Below are 18,788 nucleotides of genomic sequence, written 5' to 3'. Positions count from 1 at the left end.
ACTGGCCAATTTAGAGAGACATAATAACATTTTAAAATATATAAAAATACTTAACAAAATATACAAAAAGCTATAACAATATAGAAAATACTAATATATGGTTTTGTTAGTTTGCATACCAGCAGGAATCTTTTTTTATGTACAATTTAGAGGGCCCCATTCTATGTAAGTTTGATTCTACAGCTTACCTGATTCCAATCCACAATTAGAATTCTGCATTTTGTGTATGTCTGTATTGCATTACAGGGAAAAAGTAAGTTTCTGATTTCAGAGCCCCTCCTATCTGTGCATGATGTCATACCCAAACCTTCAAGTTAAACGGATACAATCCCTGTTTTCCAAAAGTCCCCATGATACTATATAACAAGCCAAAATGTCTTATCACTCTTACCCAGACCCTGCCCAGAAGCCAAACCAGGTTTTGGCACTTTCCACCCCAAGCAGCCATTTGGGGAAAGGAGACTTCACACAAGCCTTAGGAATCTTGATTATCAATGCAAAACCCTATGCAGATACTGCTCTGAGGGATTATAAAAACTTTATTTTGACAAGGATCAGTGGTCACAGAAAAATAATTGAGGGACACATAGAAAACAATTTAAATTTAATTGTTTTCCCCACAGAGTGAAAAATAGTGAGATTCTGCTGCTCTTTAAATTAACAACTGGAAATATAATCCTTTATTTTATGAGAAAAACAAATGCTAATAATATATTTTGATTCCAAGTTATTTCTATGTTAAAGAAATAGAAGAGGAAGAAAAGATGATAGGGAAGAAAAAAAGGAAGAATAGGAAGAATGCAATAATGAAGTGAACTAAAGCTTTTTTACACAACCTCTTGTATATAAATATATAAAAACTGGTATACAAATAAAAATTTACTGATAATAAATATTAATTTCATGACCTGGTATATAGTTACAAAGCCCTAATTGGAGTTACAATCTATAGTTTTAGTTAAAGGGAAGGAAGGAGCCAAAAAATTGAGGGAGAGAGAGAAAAAAAAAAAGTAAGAAAATTTGACAAAGAGAAACCTTCATTAGCAATGTGATACAAAAATAAAAGTGAAACAAACATTCCAAGGCCTTGAGGATCGAGTTAGAGAAACAAAATGGGTTTGTAAATGTGTGCACACAAAAAATAGAGGGAGAGCAAAAGGCACTAAGAGATGGAGAGATCAGGAAAGCATTCCTATAGAAGGTTGTTGTCCTTCATTCTCAAAGGACAAAAATGACAACACTATGTTAGAGTCAAGATATACTATATCCACTTGTGATTAATCAGGCTAATAGGAACTTGGAATACTCTGCCATAAGTCGGATACAAATTGTCCCTATGACATGTTCGTATAGAAGATAGTGCTTGAACTAAATCTTGAAGAAAACAAAATTGAAGAAGGAGAAACAAGAAAGAAAAGAATTCCATGACTGTTTTGGGAAATGATATCTGAAATTGGGTGCTATGAGTAAAGAAAAGCAAGAAGGCCAGTTTGGTTAGATCACAGTATGTGTGGGGGAGAAAAAAATTTTATATATATATATATACATATACATATATATACATATACATACATACATATATATATACATACATATATATACATATACATACATATATATATATACATATATATATATATATATAATATGGCTGGAAAGGGAGGTAGGAGCCAGATTTTGAAAGCCTTTAAGTGGCAGAGTAATTGACGTTTGATCTAATGGAATAAAGGGAGTTTATTGGAGTGGAATGACATGGGAATAAGTTGTGCCCAGAGGAAACATGGCACAGTGGAAAGAACTGGGACACTTGGATTTAAATTGTAGACATGCATGACTACAGGCAAATCAGCTTCAGTTTCCTGCTCTGTGAGCTAAGGTTAATCACATTCCTGATACCTGACACAAAGGGTCCTTGTAAGGAGAATATTTTGTAAACCTTAAAAGACTTCAGGGATATGTCATTTTCTCAGTATTTTCACTTCACAGGATAGCCGATGGTACAGCAGATAGAGTGTCCATCCTGAAGTCAGGAAGTTATCATCCTGAGTTCAAATCTGGCCTCATTTATGATAGCGATATAACTTTGAGCAAGTAATTTAACCTTGTTTGCCTCAGTTCCTTATCTGGAAAATGAGCTAGAGAAGGAAATGGTGAACCACTCCAGTTTCCTTGCCACAAAAATCCTAGTCACAAAGAGTTGGAAACAACTAAACACATTAACTTAATTGGCCCCAATCAAAACTCTTCCATGGAAATTCTTTAAGCATTATGGTTATCTGTGACCAGTCTGGTAGTAAACCTATCCATAACAACTGGGCAAGGTTAGACAAGAGACAATTTTGGACGGGTCTGTCCTTGATATTTGTCCCCCCTAAAAAGTGAGCAGTTGTGCTTCATTTCTGTAACCTGAGGGAACCCAGTCTCACTTGCAACTTTGATTCTTTGGGGATTATAGTGTTCCAAAATTCACAGTCATCTTACATCGTAGGATTATAGTTTTAGAAGCAGAATGATAAGAGTCTGCTAGTCTAACCTTCTCATCTGACCAGATAAGGAAACTGAGGCTTGGAAAAGTAAATAAAGGAACTGAAATTTTTAAGCCCAAATCATCAGGTTCCAAGTGTTGTGTTCCTTCTGCTAAGTCATACTGCTAAGAAAAAAAATTCTGTTATGTTCTCATTTTTCTGTAAGAAAAGCAATATAAATGGGGGGAATAAAAAAAATATATAAAAATATAAAAAAATATAAAAAATATAAAAATATAAAAAAAAGCAATATAAATGGGGGGAATAAATGGAAATAATAAGAAAGGAGACAGTAGCATCCAGATTCCCTTGATAAAATTTAGTCATCAGAAGCATAAGATCTCCATCCCAGGACACTAAACATGCTAGTAGATTTGATTGCTGAACCAGTGTTAATGATCTCTGAAATATCATGGAGAATATAGCCATAAGACCTGAAAAGAAGAATGGCTATCCCATTTTCAATAAAAGGAAAAGAAAAGCTTCTGTAAACTCTGAGTTGGTAAGCTTAACTTTGAGTCCTGGTAAAACTGTAGAATGTATCATTAAATGGATGATTAGTAAATATCTTGAAAAGGAAATGATCATAGACAGCTTGACTTCACCCAGAAAATGTTTGCCTCAACCAATCTCATTTCCTTTTTTCCCTAGGTTTTTATACTAGTAGATATGAGACAGCTTTAAATGCTTAGATTTTAGCAGATACAGTAATATAATAATAACACATATATAGTATCTTACATTCACCAGGCACTCTGCTAAATACTTGACAAATATTATCTCATTTGATCCTGTCAATGATCCTAGAAGGTAGGCAATGATATTATTTCTATTTTACAGATGATGAAACTGAGGCAAATACAGGTTAAAAATTTGCCCCAAATCATACATCAAGTAAGTGACTGAGGTTGAATTTGAATTCGCTCCTTCCTAATTCCAAGCCCAATATCCTAATCCACTATGCCCCCTAGCTGTCCAATGTGGATCATAGGTTGTATTAAAGAAGCTAATGACTAGTATCTAGGACTAGAGAGGGATAGACTCACTACTCTGTCCTCGTCAAACCAGATCTGGAATGCCAAATGCAGTTCTGGGCACTCTCTTTTGGAAAGGACATTGATCAGCTGTATAGTCTTCAAAGGAAGATAATCATCCTCCATCTCTGAGGATGAGCTTCAATATTATACCCTAAGGAGATGAGCTAAAGGAACTGGGTATGTTTATTTGATCTAAAGAAGAGAAAATTTGAGGTGAAGGGTCAGTGGTTTGATAGCTGACTTCGGTTATAGATAGAGCTATAAAATGAAGAAGCTTAAAATTGTTCTGTTTACCCTCATGGATAGAATCAGGAATCAAATCAAGAGAAATGTTCAGAGAAGCCAATATTAGCTCAAGAAAAAGACTCATTTCCTGATCATTAAAACTGTCCAAAAGTTGATTCAGATTCTCTCTCCTGAGATATCTTCAAGCAATAGCTGAATGGCCAGTTGCTGGGCATGTAGTGGCAATGGTTTTCATTCACGTGTGGACTGAACTAAATGATTAGTCAGTCAGAAATCTGTGATTTTGTATGATTGGAGCTAAACACTCCCATTTTTAAATTGTTGTTCTTCACTTTTTCTTAGCGACTTCAATAAAGTGGGAAAGCTAAAAACTTAAAGGCAATTTAAGTCCCTCAAAAATTGTGTTAACCCTAAACTAAAATGTTTGTATATTCTTTTATAAAATAAAAATAAAACTAATAGTCTCCCATAATTAAGCATCTTATTTCCTTCTCTAGGCACAATCACTTCTTGGATTGTAATTTTTTTTCTGCCAATAAACAGTGCCCTGAACCCCATCCTCTACACACTTACAACCAGCTTCTTTAAGGATAAATTGAAACAACTGTTACACAAGCATCGGAGAAGGTCAATTTTCAAAAGTGAAAAGAAAAGTTTATCTACTTCCATTGTTTGGACAAATGATTCCTCCTCCCTGAAACTTGGGGTGTTGAACAAAGTAACTCTAGGGAATAGTATTACAAAACCAACTTGCTTGTGATGACTTTTGATGTAGGACCACTAGAAGCTGAAGTAGACTCTGTGGATTTCATGCCATTTCAAGAAGATGACTTCAGAAATATCTTTCATTTTTACCAGCAGCAAATCTATCTGCAAGATGCACCCTCCTATGTAACTCTTAGCATTTTGGCACCTAAGCCTTTTGATTATTGTTTGTGCTAAGAATCATTCTGTCCATTCCTTGTTTCCCTACAAGAAGTAGCATTGCATCATGGTATGATGGATAGGGAATTGGACTTGGAGTTAAGAAGATCTGGAATCAGGCACTTACAAGTTGTGTGACATTTTCCAAGTCATTTCACCTGTTTAAGCCTCAGTTCCCTCATCTATAAAATGAGATGATTGAACTAGATCTCTAAGCCAAGAATTCTCTATTCCTATAGATTCAATAAACAACAAATAGGCAATTGATCTTTGCTTGCTCTAAGCTAATAATTGATTTCTTTTCATTCTGGAAATGTGAGTTTATTTAAATATGGAAATACATTTAAAACTCAGCTAAGAAGAAAATTATTGTCCATTTATAAAATAAAACTGTAGCATCAAACTAGGGGGAGAGGTTTGGGCAGAGTACAACAACAGCATGATCTTTCAGTCCTTTCATGGCTCTTTCAATGTTATGTGAAACCATAAAGTGTCTTTGACTTTCTGTTCACAATCTCCCTGTTTGAGGCTTCCTATTAATCATAGGTATTTACCTAATCATCAGCGGATGCACCAGGCAAAGTATCTTGCTAGATTTCCTATTAAATGTGTAGGGAGGTAGTCTAACAAATCCCAGTGTCACATCTTGTATTTCATTCTCTCCCACACTAAAGACTCAAGCAAGAAATATTACTGAACAACCCTGTCCCTTGGAGTTCTACAGTGATGTTTTAATTAACTGGAACAAAATAAAATAATTAAATTATTGACCTATAAAATTCTTTAAAACTTTTTAAATCTTTAGAAAAATTTGTTTTCAAATATCTCCACCTTTTGGACAAAATTGCATTTTCCCAAGATTTTCTGTTTGATTTACCAAGGGCAAGAGTATTGTTTGTAGAGTATTACAACTGATAAATCTCCAGATAAAAAATTTAGTGCCTAATATGATTAGCCATGTGCTACCTTTTGAGTTCCCAGTTCTCCTTTCTGAGTGGATAATTTGATTTCTTCACTTTCCTCCCTTCTAACTTCTGAAATAAAATAACACATAAATGTGTAGTCTAATATATGCCTTCTCTAATGGGTTATTGAATTCAGTGCTTTTTTATGAGTGAGTAGGGAAATGCCTCAAAAGAGTAAGAGAGCTAGATATGGAGTCAAGAAGACATTAATTCAAGTTTCATCTGTAAAATTTACTGGTTGTGTCACTCTATATAAGTCACTTGACTTCTATCAACCTCATCAGGCACCTTGGAGTTGCCAATAAATTTGATTCCTTAGATTTTGCTAACTGCTTGTTGGAAAAAATTCTTATACCCATAGTTTTTTATCCTGATCAATTCAGAGGTCTTTGTTATATTTATATTTCCAATAGATTCTATGTAAGGAAGGGGCATGGATTGGCTGTCCATCAATCACATTTATATATTGTTCTCCTATTAATTTAGACAAACTTTCATTATTATTTAAAGCTTACTAAACCCAAAAAATATGCTACACTATATAGGACATGTATACAATGCTGTATATTCTGCAGGAGTTTATAATTTTGATCAAATCAGTTATTTTTAGCTTTTCTGCTAATTTTTTTTCATTGTCAGAAAGAAATGAATTCACAAGAAAGTATAGCCTATTTCCTTGCTATAGAAATCCCATTTCTCTTAAAGCTATCTCTGTAGCTTCTTCTCATTCCTCTGTGATTCTAGAAATATCGATTTTATTCCATCTGAACTTTCTCTTGTCATCAGTTCCCTTTTCATGACAAACTTCTTTTCTCTCTTCTGTCCAGGTATCATATTTGCTCTTCCACTTGGTTATTTAATTCTAGCTCTTGTATCATTCATTTTAGGCTCTCTTTTCATCTATTTTTCACATTTGCTGATTTTCAAAAGCTAAGTCCTTCCTATTTTTGAATGATGTGTGGTTTCTCTAATTGCCTCACCTTCACTAACAGTATGAAGCAGGATATCACAGTAGATCTAACAAACCTATCTGAGTCATTCTAATCTTATCCACTGTATAAGTAGGAAAAAATATGATCATTCACAGAAGCGTTTCATATCCATAAAAGTTCATGAAAACTGCTTTTTTGCAATGTCTCTGTTCTTTGTCCTATATAGCAAGTATGAATAAAAATGCAGTAGAGAATAGTAGAGAATGACCAAGTGAGTAAGTCTATAAATAAGCTATATATTAATATGACACAAGCCATACTACAATCTTGTTAATACACACAAGAAAAAATCCATAATAAATTTCAGGTAATTAGTTTTGGATTCTAAAATGAGAATACATTTAATATTTTTTAAAAAACTGATAAATTAACCATTTGGGAAAAACAAATAAAACTATAGTGGAATTCTAAATATAGCATTATACATAGTCTAGTAAGATGCTGACATATAGAGTTGGAATACTAGTATGTCTTTGGCAGAATAGAAGATAGCAACTGGCACCTGTGAGGTGTGAGAAACTATTCCTCACCATTTTTTCCACTGCATAAATGACCAAATACCATGCTAAAGAGTTAAGAAAAGAAATGATAATCATAGTCATCACTTGGGCATACAGGATCAGAGGCCCCATCCCAATAAGTTGAAGTCTCTAGACCAACTAAATATGAAAGGCAGCCTAGAGAGAAAATAGGCTATCTCAAAGGACCATGTTTTATCCAAAATGGTGTGCAATGCAAGAACAGGGGAGAGTGCTGGTGGATGTGGTAGACAGAATTGTCTGTCTGATTGAATCTGATTGAATAAGAGAGGAATTTAAGTACCTACAATCCAACACTAATTTGTAGTGCCAATTCCCCCCTTCAATCAGCTTTCTCTATAAGTTACAATTAGGCTCTAACTTCTTGGTTTCCCCAGCAGCATGGAAAGTCTCAAGTCTGACGTGACTTTCCTAACCCCAGAACTGACTCTAATGCCAAGGAAGGTGGTCATTTAGTTATATCCTTCAGTATGTCAGTGAATACATAACGTCATTGCTGTGGAAATTCCCAACAATTCCATATCTTCCCATTTTATGTTATTCTTGTCCAAGTTTTCCAGCATTCCTCCAGAGAGGGCCCACCCCACATTCTAGAGGCCTTTTTTCACTTAATTATACATGGGGATAATTTGTTGTCCTGGGTCAGTTTAAATTAATCAGTCAATAAACTTTTATTAAGCAACTATTATATGCTAAGCACTGAGTGTACAAATGCAGGCAAAAATAAAGACATCTCTATCCTTGAAGAATATACATTCTAATGAAGGAATCTACCACAATAAAAGGAAATTGAAACTTTGGAGAAAATGGAAAGACGTATGGGAGCCATAGTAGAAAGGAAAGTTCAGAGTCAGAAAAGGAGCTGGTAGAGGAATGAAGAGGGCATACATGACTGGCCTGATCACTTTTCTTACAATGGAAGTTCTGAAGAACTGGCCAATAAGAGAAAAGGGCTTCCGAGGTATCCTCATTATATTATCTGCCATCTCCTTTTCTATTCAGAATGTATTTTAGCTTTAGCATCTTTATGTCAATATGGATGTGGTTCAGCTCTTCCAGTAGAATCCCTTTTAGTTCTAAAAGGGTCTTAGAGATTAATTTATCTGACTCTCATTTTATAATTAAGTGACTCAATGGATAAAAGTGTTATAGGTTGAGTCCAGAAGACCCAACTTCAAATCTAGCCTCAGACTCTTGCCAGCTGTGTGATCCTAGGAAAGTCACTTAACCAGTCTGATTTAATTTCTTCAACTATAACATGGGGATAATCACAGCACCTGCCTCCCAGGGTGTGAGAAAATAAATTGAGATAACATATATACAGCACTTTTCAAATTGTAGAGCACTATCTAAATGGAAGTTATTATCATTATATTATAGAAGAAGTGTAGCGAGCTGTCGTCTCTAGAAGCTGCCGGATTACTCTCTGGGAAGAGATCTGCTGTGTCTACTCAAATCTCTCAGACAGATTCTTCTTCCTGTAGTGAACCATTGTCTCCAGGCAGTTGCTGTTAACTCTTGTCCAAAGAAGTGACTTTCCTTCCTGCAGAGAGCCCCGTCAAGCCTGATGCAATTCAGAGTCTTCTCCTCTTCCTGGAGTGCTGTCCTCTTTATCCTCCCAGAGAATGGGCGTGGGATAATGCAAGGGCTTCTGGGAAGAACCACTTCAGCCAATGGGCTTGCTCCTTCTATCAAGTCAACCTGAGTTCTCACCTTGTAATTGTCCAGAAAACCTGAATTCTCACCTTGTCACTGTCCAGACAACCTCAGTTCTCACTTAGTAATCCTAACATCTCCCCCTTTCTTTTGATTTAGAACATAGGACAGTCATGACCTTGAAACATAAATCCATCAATATGGGAAGTATTACAGATAATTACATAAATGACCTTGAAACATAAATCCATCAATATGGGAAGTATTACAGATAATTACATAAATTATATAAGCATATAGTAACATAGTAACATAACGCATGCTAGAAGTATATAACATAATCAAATAATCATAAATTGAAAATTTATAAATGTCCATAAGTCCATTGTCCATTATTCTCATCTTGTGTGAGGAAGTCCAATGATTCCTGCTGGTTTTTAAAGTTCTTTAACAGTCTTCTTATTATCCATGCTCTTTCAGTGTCAGATGTTTCTTAGATCTTCTCCTTTATTTTGAGGTCTTTCTCTTTTTCTGTCTCTCTCTGATGGACAAGGCGAATATGACTTGTTGGCACCCATCTGATTCCTTCTCCTGCTGAAGAAATACAAGCAAACCCTCTCCCCCAGGCAGTTAACCTATCTGGTCCCTTCCATTCACCACTTTCTGGATCTCTCCACATCACCTGGCAATTATCTAAGGACAGTGGAGATGCTCTCACTGGACACTGCCCTTCTGGTGGGTTATAAAACCTGTCTGCTGGAGCCAGTGCATCTTTGTCAAAAATTAGAAAATTAATGGTATAGAGAACTAAATTTAGAAGTTCCCTAGGGCTACCTGTGGCTCCCCCTTTCTTTTGTTTTTGGAGGAGTGTCTTAATATCTCTGTTTCTTCTCTCTACTATTGCCTGCCCTTGAGGATTAAAGGGTATGCCCGTGGTATGTAAAATCTTATACTGTGCACAAAAGTGTGTAAAATGTTTGGACGTATATGCAGGTCCATTGTCTGTTTTTATTGCTTGTGGCACACCCATAATTGCAAAAGCTTGTATAAGGAATTCAGTGACCACTCGGGCTGTCTCTTTTGCTGCTGGCATTGCAAATGTGAATCCTGAAAAGGTGTCTACCACGACATGAATAAAAGATAGACGACCAAAAGATTTGTAATGGGTCACATCCATTTGCCAGATTTCATTGGGTCTCAAACCACGAGGATTCTTCCCTGGAGGGAGTGTAGGAGCATGGAAAGGAAGACAAGCTGTACAGCTTTTTACTATGCTCCTAGCTTCCTCTCTTGTGATTCCAAATTGTAAACGTAAAGCTCGAGCAGCCTGATGATATTTAGAATGAGATTCTTGTGCTTCCTGAAATAAAGGACTACTGGCTAACATGGTTAGAAGGCTATCTGCCTTTGAATTTCCATCAAAAATGGGACCTGGAAGTCCACTATGTGAGTGGACATGCAAGATATAAATCTTGCCTGGATGTTTTCTCACTTGCTCTTGAAGTTCCTTAAAGAGCTGATAAATATTGGAGGCTGCAAATTTTATTTGGGCTGTGGCAATTCTTTGTACTACACCTACTGAATAGGCTGAATCAGTAATTATATTTACGTCTCCTGGGTAATAAGTGAGAGCTAGCATGATAGCAAATAATTCATTCTGTTGAGTGGATTGAAAAGGAGTCCTGATTACTCTCTTTATGGTTAAATCATGAGAGTATATGGCACAAATATTTTCTTTGGAGGCATCTGTAAAGATTGTTGGTCCTTTAAGAGGAACCTTAGAAACCTTTTCTTCAAAAATCCATCGCCAATTATGTAGTAGCCGGGTAATCTTTAATGGAGATCCACGTTTAATAGAGGCCCCACGTTGGGCGCCAATTGTAGCGAGCTGTCGTCTCTAGAAGCTGCCGGATTACTCTCTGGGAAGAGATCTGCTGTGTCTACTCAAATCTCTCAGACAGATTCTTCTTCCTGTAGTGAACCATTGTCTCCAGGCAGTTGCTGTTAACTCTTGTCCAAAGAAGTGACTTTCCTTCCTGCAGAGAGCCCCGTCAAGCCTGATGCAATTCAGAGTCTTCTCCTCTTCCTGGAGTGCTGTCCTCTTTATCCTCCCAGAGAATGGGCGTGGGATAATGCAAGGGCTTCTGGGAAGAACCACTTCAGCCAATGGGCTTGCTCCTTCTATCAAGTCAACCTGAGTTCTCACCTTGTAATTGTCCAGAAAACCTGAATTCTCACCTTGTCACTGTCCAGACAACCTCAGTTCTCACTTAGTAATCCTAACAAAGAAGAATCTTGAGCTCTGAGAGAAATGACTTCCTGAAGGTCACACGGATGGGAAACAACAGAAAGCATTCCATTCCAGGTCCTCTTCCAAATCTAGAATCTGTGTGTCAATTTGCTGTTTGTGGGACAAAGGTTGTATGCTGACTGCCAAAAGTTAAATTAATGTTTAATGTCTAAGAATTATGTGATTCTTTTTACCTTTAGTCCCCATTTTCTATATTTCCACCAAGCAATCTGGGACATAGAACTGAGGACCATTTTGAGTGAGATTTACCTCCCCATTTTACTATCTATCAAATAACAACAACAACAAAAGACATCCAAAAAGAAGTGTCATGGACTGCACACTGATATCACTAAATTTTTGAAATTGTGTCTTCCCCACAAGGTAGACAGGACTTGCCAAAACAAAGTTTGAGATAGTTTTGACCTACTTTGGAAGCCTTCAACTTTTGCTGACATGGCTGGGTATGCTTTTGGTCAAGTCCACCAACTTGGTTCTGAAAGGTATAAAACCAAGAACAAGAAGAAAAACAAAACCAAAAAAGGAGGAAAAATGGAATAGAAAGAAGAAAGCCATGACAATTGTATTGGAAACTGGTGGGTAGTCAGAAACTCTGGTGAAATTTCTGGAACCATAGTGACTGAAACGGACAAAGGAATGTCTATGACCTTGACATGGGAGCACCACACAAAGAAGATGATGAGGGTCCCAAACCTCTTGAGGACCTCACAGATGCCAGAATTGCACTCTTCTGGCTATATAGAAAATATCTTGGAATAAATTCAGATTGCCTGGTTGTGGAGTAATCTGATGCAACAGGACTCAGGGAGCAGTGGGAGCCAGTCAAGATGGGAATATGGCTTACCTTGCTTCAAATAGCTGCTTGAAGGAGGTGACATAGAAGCCAAAAGAAAGATTGCAGGGGAAGAAGAAATGATCAGGATTCACTCTTTTGTACAAAGAGAAATCAAGAAGAAAGATGACATTCCTAAAGAAGTCAAAGGAAATGTGAAACGGTAAGAAATTCCAGAATATCCAAGACCACAGACTAAAAATAAGCAAAGAAAACAGCAGAGTTCTTTAAATGGCCTGGAAATACAAAAGTATTTTACAAGATACTCCTGGAAAGGAGAGTCAAATTGAAAACTGATAGATATTACAAATGAGGAAAATGTTTTTGCTGTCCTGTTCTCCTTTTCATTGTTATTCCTGAATACAATGTTCACCAGTTGTAGGGGAGGGAAGAAATTGTATCTTTCCAGTAGCCACCCTCAGCTGGCACTTGCTTGCCAATTTACCAAGTATTTTCAGATTATCAAATAATATGCCCAATCATTTCAAACTCCTGGAAATTTGGGTTAGCAAAATTCCATCTAGAACATTATCCCACAAATTGCCAAACTGTGAAAAAGTTTGAAAGAAATGTGTTTTAATCATAACATAGCAAAGGCACATATATTTGAGAAATATTTGCATAATTTCTTAGAGGAGCTCCTATATCTGGCAATTGGTTTATCATATAGGCATCCATTTGTACCTAACCTTTTATTATTAATTTTTAGCATTTTCATTTAAAGTTTTGACTTCCAAATTTTATCCTTCTCCCCTCCCTGAGAGGATAAAGAATCAAATATAATTTATGCATGTGCAATTATGTAAACTACTTCCATATTAGTCATTTTATACAAGAAGACTTAAATAAAAGAAAAAAATGAAAAAAAGTGAAAAATTGTATTATTCAGTCTGCATTCAGACATTATCAGTTCTTTCTCTGGAGGCAGATAGTATGTTTATCATTAGTCCTGTGGAATTGACATTGTATTGCATGAGAATAGCTAAGTCATTCACCCTTCTTCGTTGAACAATCTTGCTGTTACTGTGTACTGTGTCTGTGTAAAATGTTCTGTTCACTTCACTATGTATTGAGTCATGTAAGTCTTTCCAGGTTTTAGACATTTCACAATTGATGGGCATCATTTTGATTTCCAATCCTTAACCACCACAAAAAGAAGTGTTATAAATATCTTTGTACAAATAGGTCCTTTTTTGCATGTCTTTGGAATATAGACGTAGTTGTACTTAACCTTTGTATTATTTACACCCAAAAAAAAAAAAAAACCCAAGCAAGAAGAGAATTACAATACTCTTTTGTGCTAGGAAACTAAGCATAATTCTTGGTATTCTTTGAAACAGACAAGGAGATTGCTTTAGAAAGATATCTTTCTCTTCCTTACTTAGCTATCGACTGACACCCTGTAAATGAATGGAAGGGGAAATACAGTTAGAGTATTTTTCCAGACCCTAGAGAATAGAATAAGTAAGATGTTTTTCTTTTGAGGAATTACATTTTGCAGTGAAATATCTCAAAATCCTTGAGAAACAATTTCTAAATCATTTCAATCTAAGTGAAGACTATTATTCATTTCACTGGGTCAACCTTTGTATTATTTTCCTACATATGTATACCTTTGAATGGACAATAAATGACCTACAAAAGAAAATATAAGGAACAAAGAGGCCAAATAATCAGCCTTATGTGGCTACAAGAGTTCAGAAGCAGAGCCAGGAATAAATAAAAACTAGGACACCCAAACTATAATCCCATATTTTATATTGACTGCTTTTTAGCTAAAAAGGAAGCTCTTGGTCTTATCCATTGTATATCTCTCTTGAAAGTCAACTGAGAAATAAGATGGCACCATTTTGGATTTTTTTTAAAGTGACACTTTTGTGTTATTGTTTAGATTCTGTATTAATAGGTCAATTTCAAATACATTAAGAGTTTTACACCAAAAGTCATATTCTTCCCCAAATGACTCTCTCCCTGGCTTTCCTCCCTTTCTCTTTCTCTCTCTCTCTCTCTCTCTCTCTCTCTCTCTCTCTCTCTCTCTCTCTCTCTCTCTCTCTCTCTCTCTCTCTCTCTCTCTCTCTGTCTCTCTGTCTCTCTCTCTCTCTCTCTGTCTCTCTTCCTGTGTGTGTGTGTGTGTTTGTGTGTGTGTGTGTGTGTCTCCTCTTCTTTTCTATCTCTGTGGGGTCTAAAAGAAATAGGGACTAAAACAAATACAAGGCCTATGTTTTGCTTCTGTCATGGCCCCTAATCAATTATGGGACTTTTGGCAATTATTTCAACTTCTAAGCCTTAGTTCCCTGATTGGTAAAATGAGAATAAAGTTAAGTTTACATGCCTAAGACTGGCCCTAATCAAAGTTCTAGAATAAAAGTTTAGTTTCTTACTTTCTTTGTTTTTAATTATTCTGCTTTATCCTTATGTTCCTTTTCTCTCTTTTATCAGACTTTTTATTAGGATTTTTCCCTCTAGATACTCTTGTTCTAGTAATTGATAGGTTTTCCTTTTCTAGTATGTCCACATTTGTCTTCCCCACACACAATCTTATTAGAACAGCTCCTGAATCAAAATTTACCCGTCAAGTATTCTATTTTCTCAGAATTCTGCTAGGTGTCTGATTTGCCCATTTATGATAAGATCTTAATAGATATTAAGACATTATAAATAATCTTTCCAAGATAGCAGATACCTTTAACAGAGGTCATCAAAACTTTAAATTTGAAGGAAATTCCAAAGTCATAGATTTATTTTGATATCTTGGAATTTCCTAAGAATTAGTCTTAAAATATTAAATAATTAGTGAAAATACTTAGATATATCTAACAAATAATTTAATAAACTTAATTAAAATACATAAATAAATGCAGGCTTAAAGTGAAACGGTCCATTTTGGTTAAGTGCTAGGAGTTTTTCAAGTGCAAGTAGGATGAAATAGAATACTTGTCAAATACATTTGAAAAGAGCTAATTAGGTATAGGTTACCCTTGATGGCCTCTGAAATACCCTCCTAACTCAGAGATCATGTAATTTTTTAGTTTCTTGTTGAAATAGTATCACGTAGTAACAAGACAATTAATCTTAGCAGAAAATTCCTTTCCCATTTTTCACAAGATTTCAAAGATCTCTGGCACAAACTTATATGTTAGGTACTTTGCCAACCACGAACTGTTTGTATTATTTCCTCTTCCTGGGTCCCTCCATGATTCATCTAGCACAATTAACTGTTCTTTTATCACCTACTAATTTATTTTTGGCTTTTAATTTCCTGTTAATTATATTTATTTTATACATTCCAATATAAAAGATCATTCTCTTTAGGAAAAGAACAGGAAGCCATGATTTCACTGTTAGAATATCCCAGTAACAAAACTCTTACCAATGTAGATTGGCATCTTCTTAGTATATTACAATCTAAAAGAGTCACTTAAGGGATTAAAAAGTTAACTGACCTGCCCTGAGTCACACTGCCAATATACAGACTTGAACCAAGGTGTTCGTGGACAATATTCTGTCCTCTATGTGACATTGACTCTCTTAGTTAAAAACAAAACAAAAAAACAGAAACAGAATAAGAGTTGTCTTTCATCCACTATTCTTGTTCTATTTAGCCCAGGAGTGATTCTATCCCTATTTTGATCATCCTCTTGCCTTTATCATATCTAAAAAGTCTATCATGGTTATCAGCATTCATCACAAGCTTGAATTCAATCTGAACTTAAGCATCCTTGAACTATTCTAAAATGACTATGTCACTCTTCTTTACATTTTTCCTTAGTGACTGTCTTCATTTATATCATCTATTCATTAGTTTTTATAATATAAAATGGTGAAACCCATTTCCTTCCCAGTAGAGAGATGGAAGACTGCAGGTGTAATATGTTGCTTACTCTGCCCAATGCAGTTGTTTGTCCATTTTGTGTAGTTGTTTTTCTTTGTTACACGGGAAGATTCATTTTTGGGTGGGTCTATCAGAAGTAACTAGTAATGAAAAGAAGGCATCAATATTCATTTAAAATAAAATTAGGTTTATGCAAATTCATAAAAATAAAAAATAGGAAATAGGTTAGGAGATGGTCTAGGATGAGATAGATAGAGACAATAAGTTTAATTTGGGACATATGGAATTTGAATCTCTTGACAAACTCGCATGGCCTTACTTACTAGAACGCCTTGGGTATGTGTTGTGAGAAACAAGTCCAAAATAAATAGTGTTAGCCAATACCAAAAGACAATCTTCCTGTGAGTCTATGAAAAAGGTGGCTGACTGAGCCATCAGTAATCTTATCTTTGATTACAAAGGATAGCTATACATTCAGGTATATGAGTACATATGTATAAATAGCACAAAAACATCCTTTCAAAATAACATCATCCATCTGGCATGTTGTAAAAAAAAAATAAATAAACCCAATTTCCAGTCACACATTGGATATTATCCTTTGAATGTTCTTTCAGAATCTCAAATTCCATATGTCCCAAATTAAACTTATTGTCTCTATCTATCTCATCCTAGACCATCTCCTAACCTATTTCCTATTTTTATTAACAATAATACCATTCTCACAGTGGCCACAGCTCAAAATCAGTCTTTGGTTCTGTTTACCCTCCTTCTCTTTCATTCAGATCTCGTTTGGGTTCTCTTTCTCTCTCATCCCCAAACCTCATAAAATTAGTTGTTAGTAATTCCTAAAGTACCTTGCATCTACTCCTTCCTTTCCATTCCAGCTGCCATCACTACTTAAAATCAAAGTGTTCATTACATTTGAACTATAGAAATAAGAAGGCAACCAGGTGATGTAGTAGAGTGTTATGTCTGTAATTAGGAGGATCTGAATTCAAATCCAGCTTCAGAACCTTACTAGCTATGTGAACTAGGCAAGTCACTTAACCTCAGTGTTTTTGCACTTAGCACAATGCCTGGCACAGGGCAGTTTGATAAATGCTTGTTTCTTTGCCTACTTCCCAGGTTTGTCATGAGGATAAAGTGATAACATTTTAAAGACACTTTGTAATCCTTAGTGATAGCTCTTATTATTATTAATATCCATTTAATGTGTCTCCATGATTTCATTCTTTCTCTGATGTCATCTAAACTTAAATATCCACAAATCCAACTAGGACCACAATATGATACAGTACAATAATGAATGTTCAGTCAAGCAAACAATCATTTATTAAGTTTTTACTACTTGCCAGACACTGTGACAAGCACTGAGAATACAAAAAACAAAGTGTAGCTTGTAGAGGGCCCTCCTGTAGCTGTGACATTCTCTTAGGAGATATTCTTGTTAACCATGAATGGTTGGGAAAAGGTTAAATTATGATTGGTGTATTATGTCTAAAAGCCAGGGAGGTATGTTAACTCGTTTTAGAAAATTTTTGTTTAAAAATTACTGAAATATAAATCAGTGGCTAAAAAGCAAATCCTTTATTGCCTTGGAAACACAACTATCCAAAACAATCATTCTCAAAAAGTTTGGATAAACTAGGTTTTGATTTGTGTAAATGTATGACATACATAATGACCATATGATTATGTCTCTCTATATGAAAATCTATATCAATTAGAAGAGACAGTCCAGGTCCCCTAGATTTTCAGTCTCAGATCTGGAAGACATGAGTTCAAATTCTGTCTTAGACACTTAATCAAGTGCAGTGACCCTGATTAAGTCACCTAAATTCTGTTTACCTCAGTTTCCTAGTCTATAAATTGGGATTATGACAATGCATATGTCAAAGATTTGTTGTGAAGATCAAATTAGATAATAAATGTTGAACTTGTCACAACCTTTGAAGTATTACATAATATGAACAGTAATTTTTATATTTGTATATATTTATATATTTCACATATTTTCTATATCACATAAAGAGTGTACTTTATATTTTATATATAATATATATTATATAGGGAATAAAATATGGAATATATTAAAAGAAATATAGTCTAAATGATATATAAATATATTACATATATAAAATATTTGATAGATAATATTCTGCATATATTTATCTATAAAAATATATATACATATATATATTCCATATAGATTCATAATCAATCCAATTAATACAAAAATGCCTAAATAATATTTTATCACTATTTCTTATATTCACCATTTTAATGATAGTCAGCAACAAACCATTTATTTTCCTGGCCCTCAGTCAGGCCCTTCTTGTTAGGTTCCCTGTGGTGCTGACTCCTCATTTTTCCCCTCCACCCTGCTTTGAGGGAAAGCTCTATAACACAGAGAGTATCTGGCTTCCTGGTATGGCAACAGCTTTTTTTGGCAGCTGACCAGACCAAATATCACTGGCCCATGATAAGAACACATCATGGTTAATTATTGCTAGAAGATAAAATGTACTTAAAGACAGGCTCATTTCTAAAATATGTGAAGAACTAGTTAAATTAATAAGATATCTCTTCTATTATATTAATATAGCTCTTCTATTATAGTGACACATTTAGAGAGCTAATCTAAGCCTATGAAAGATCAGATTTCAAGTTCCACCACTGATTCATACTGTTTTTGTGACTTTGGGTCACCCAGTGCTCCAAATCAAATCACTAACATTATAAGTTGATCTGCATTGGTAGAGAAAGTCCCTAACCCAATGCGCTCCTTACACTTATAACATTGACCTAAAAAATGAACATAGAATCAGAGTATGATGGCTCTGACCACCTAAGATGGGGACATTAGGAATCCACTTCTGGGAGACAGGAGGACTGGGGTATTTGTTTGTAAAGAGCCAGCCTCCTT

The 18,788-nt window shown here is 35.2% G+C and overlaps 1 protein-coding gene and 1 pseudogene across 1 annotated transcript in view; both read left to right on the top strand.

Moving 5' to 3' along the window:
- The window catches only part of RXFP2 (relaxin family peptide receptor 2), a 94,369-nt gene extending 89,801 nt beyond the window's left edge, over nt 1-4,568 (top strand). The window contains exon 18 of the mRNA XM_074302219.1: nt 4,306-4,568. Within this exon, the coding sequence (XP_074158320.1) occupies nt 4,306-4,568 (263 nt within the window). The remainder of the gene's footprint in view (nt 1-4,305) is intronic.
- A 7,062-nt stretch (nt 4,569-11,630) lies between these two features.
- Nucleotides 11,631-12,340, top strand: LOC141559694 (protein FRG1 pseudogene; annotated as a pseudogene).
- Nucleotides 12,341-18,788: the final 6,448 nt, after the last annotated feature.

The sequence above is a fragment of the Sminthopsis crassicaudata genome, chromosome 3, assembly GCF_048593235.1.
Source record: "Sminthopsis crassicaudata isolate SCR6 chromosome 3, ASM4859323v1, whole genome shotgun sequence".
In the NCBI taxonomy this organism is placed as follows: domain Eukaryota; kingdom Metazoa; phylum Chordata; class Mammalia; order Dasyuromorphia; family Dasyuridae; genus Sminthopsis; species Sminthopsis crassicaudata.
Note: the sequence above shows the minus strand (reverse complement) of the source record. Positions and strands in the feature narration are given on the sequence as shown.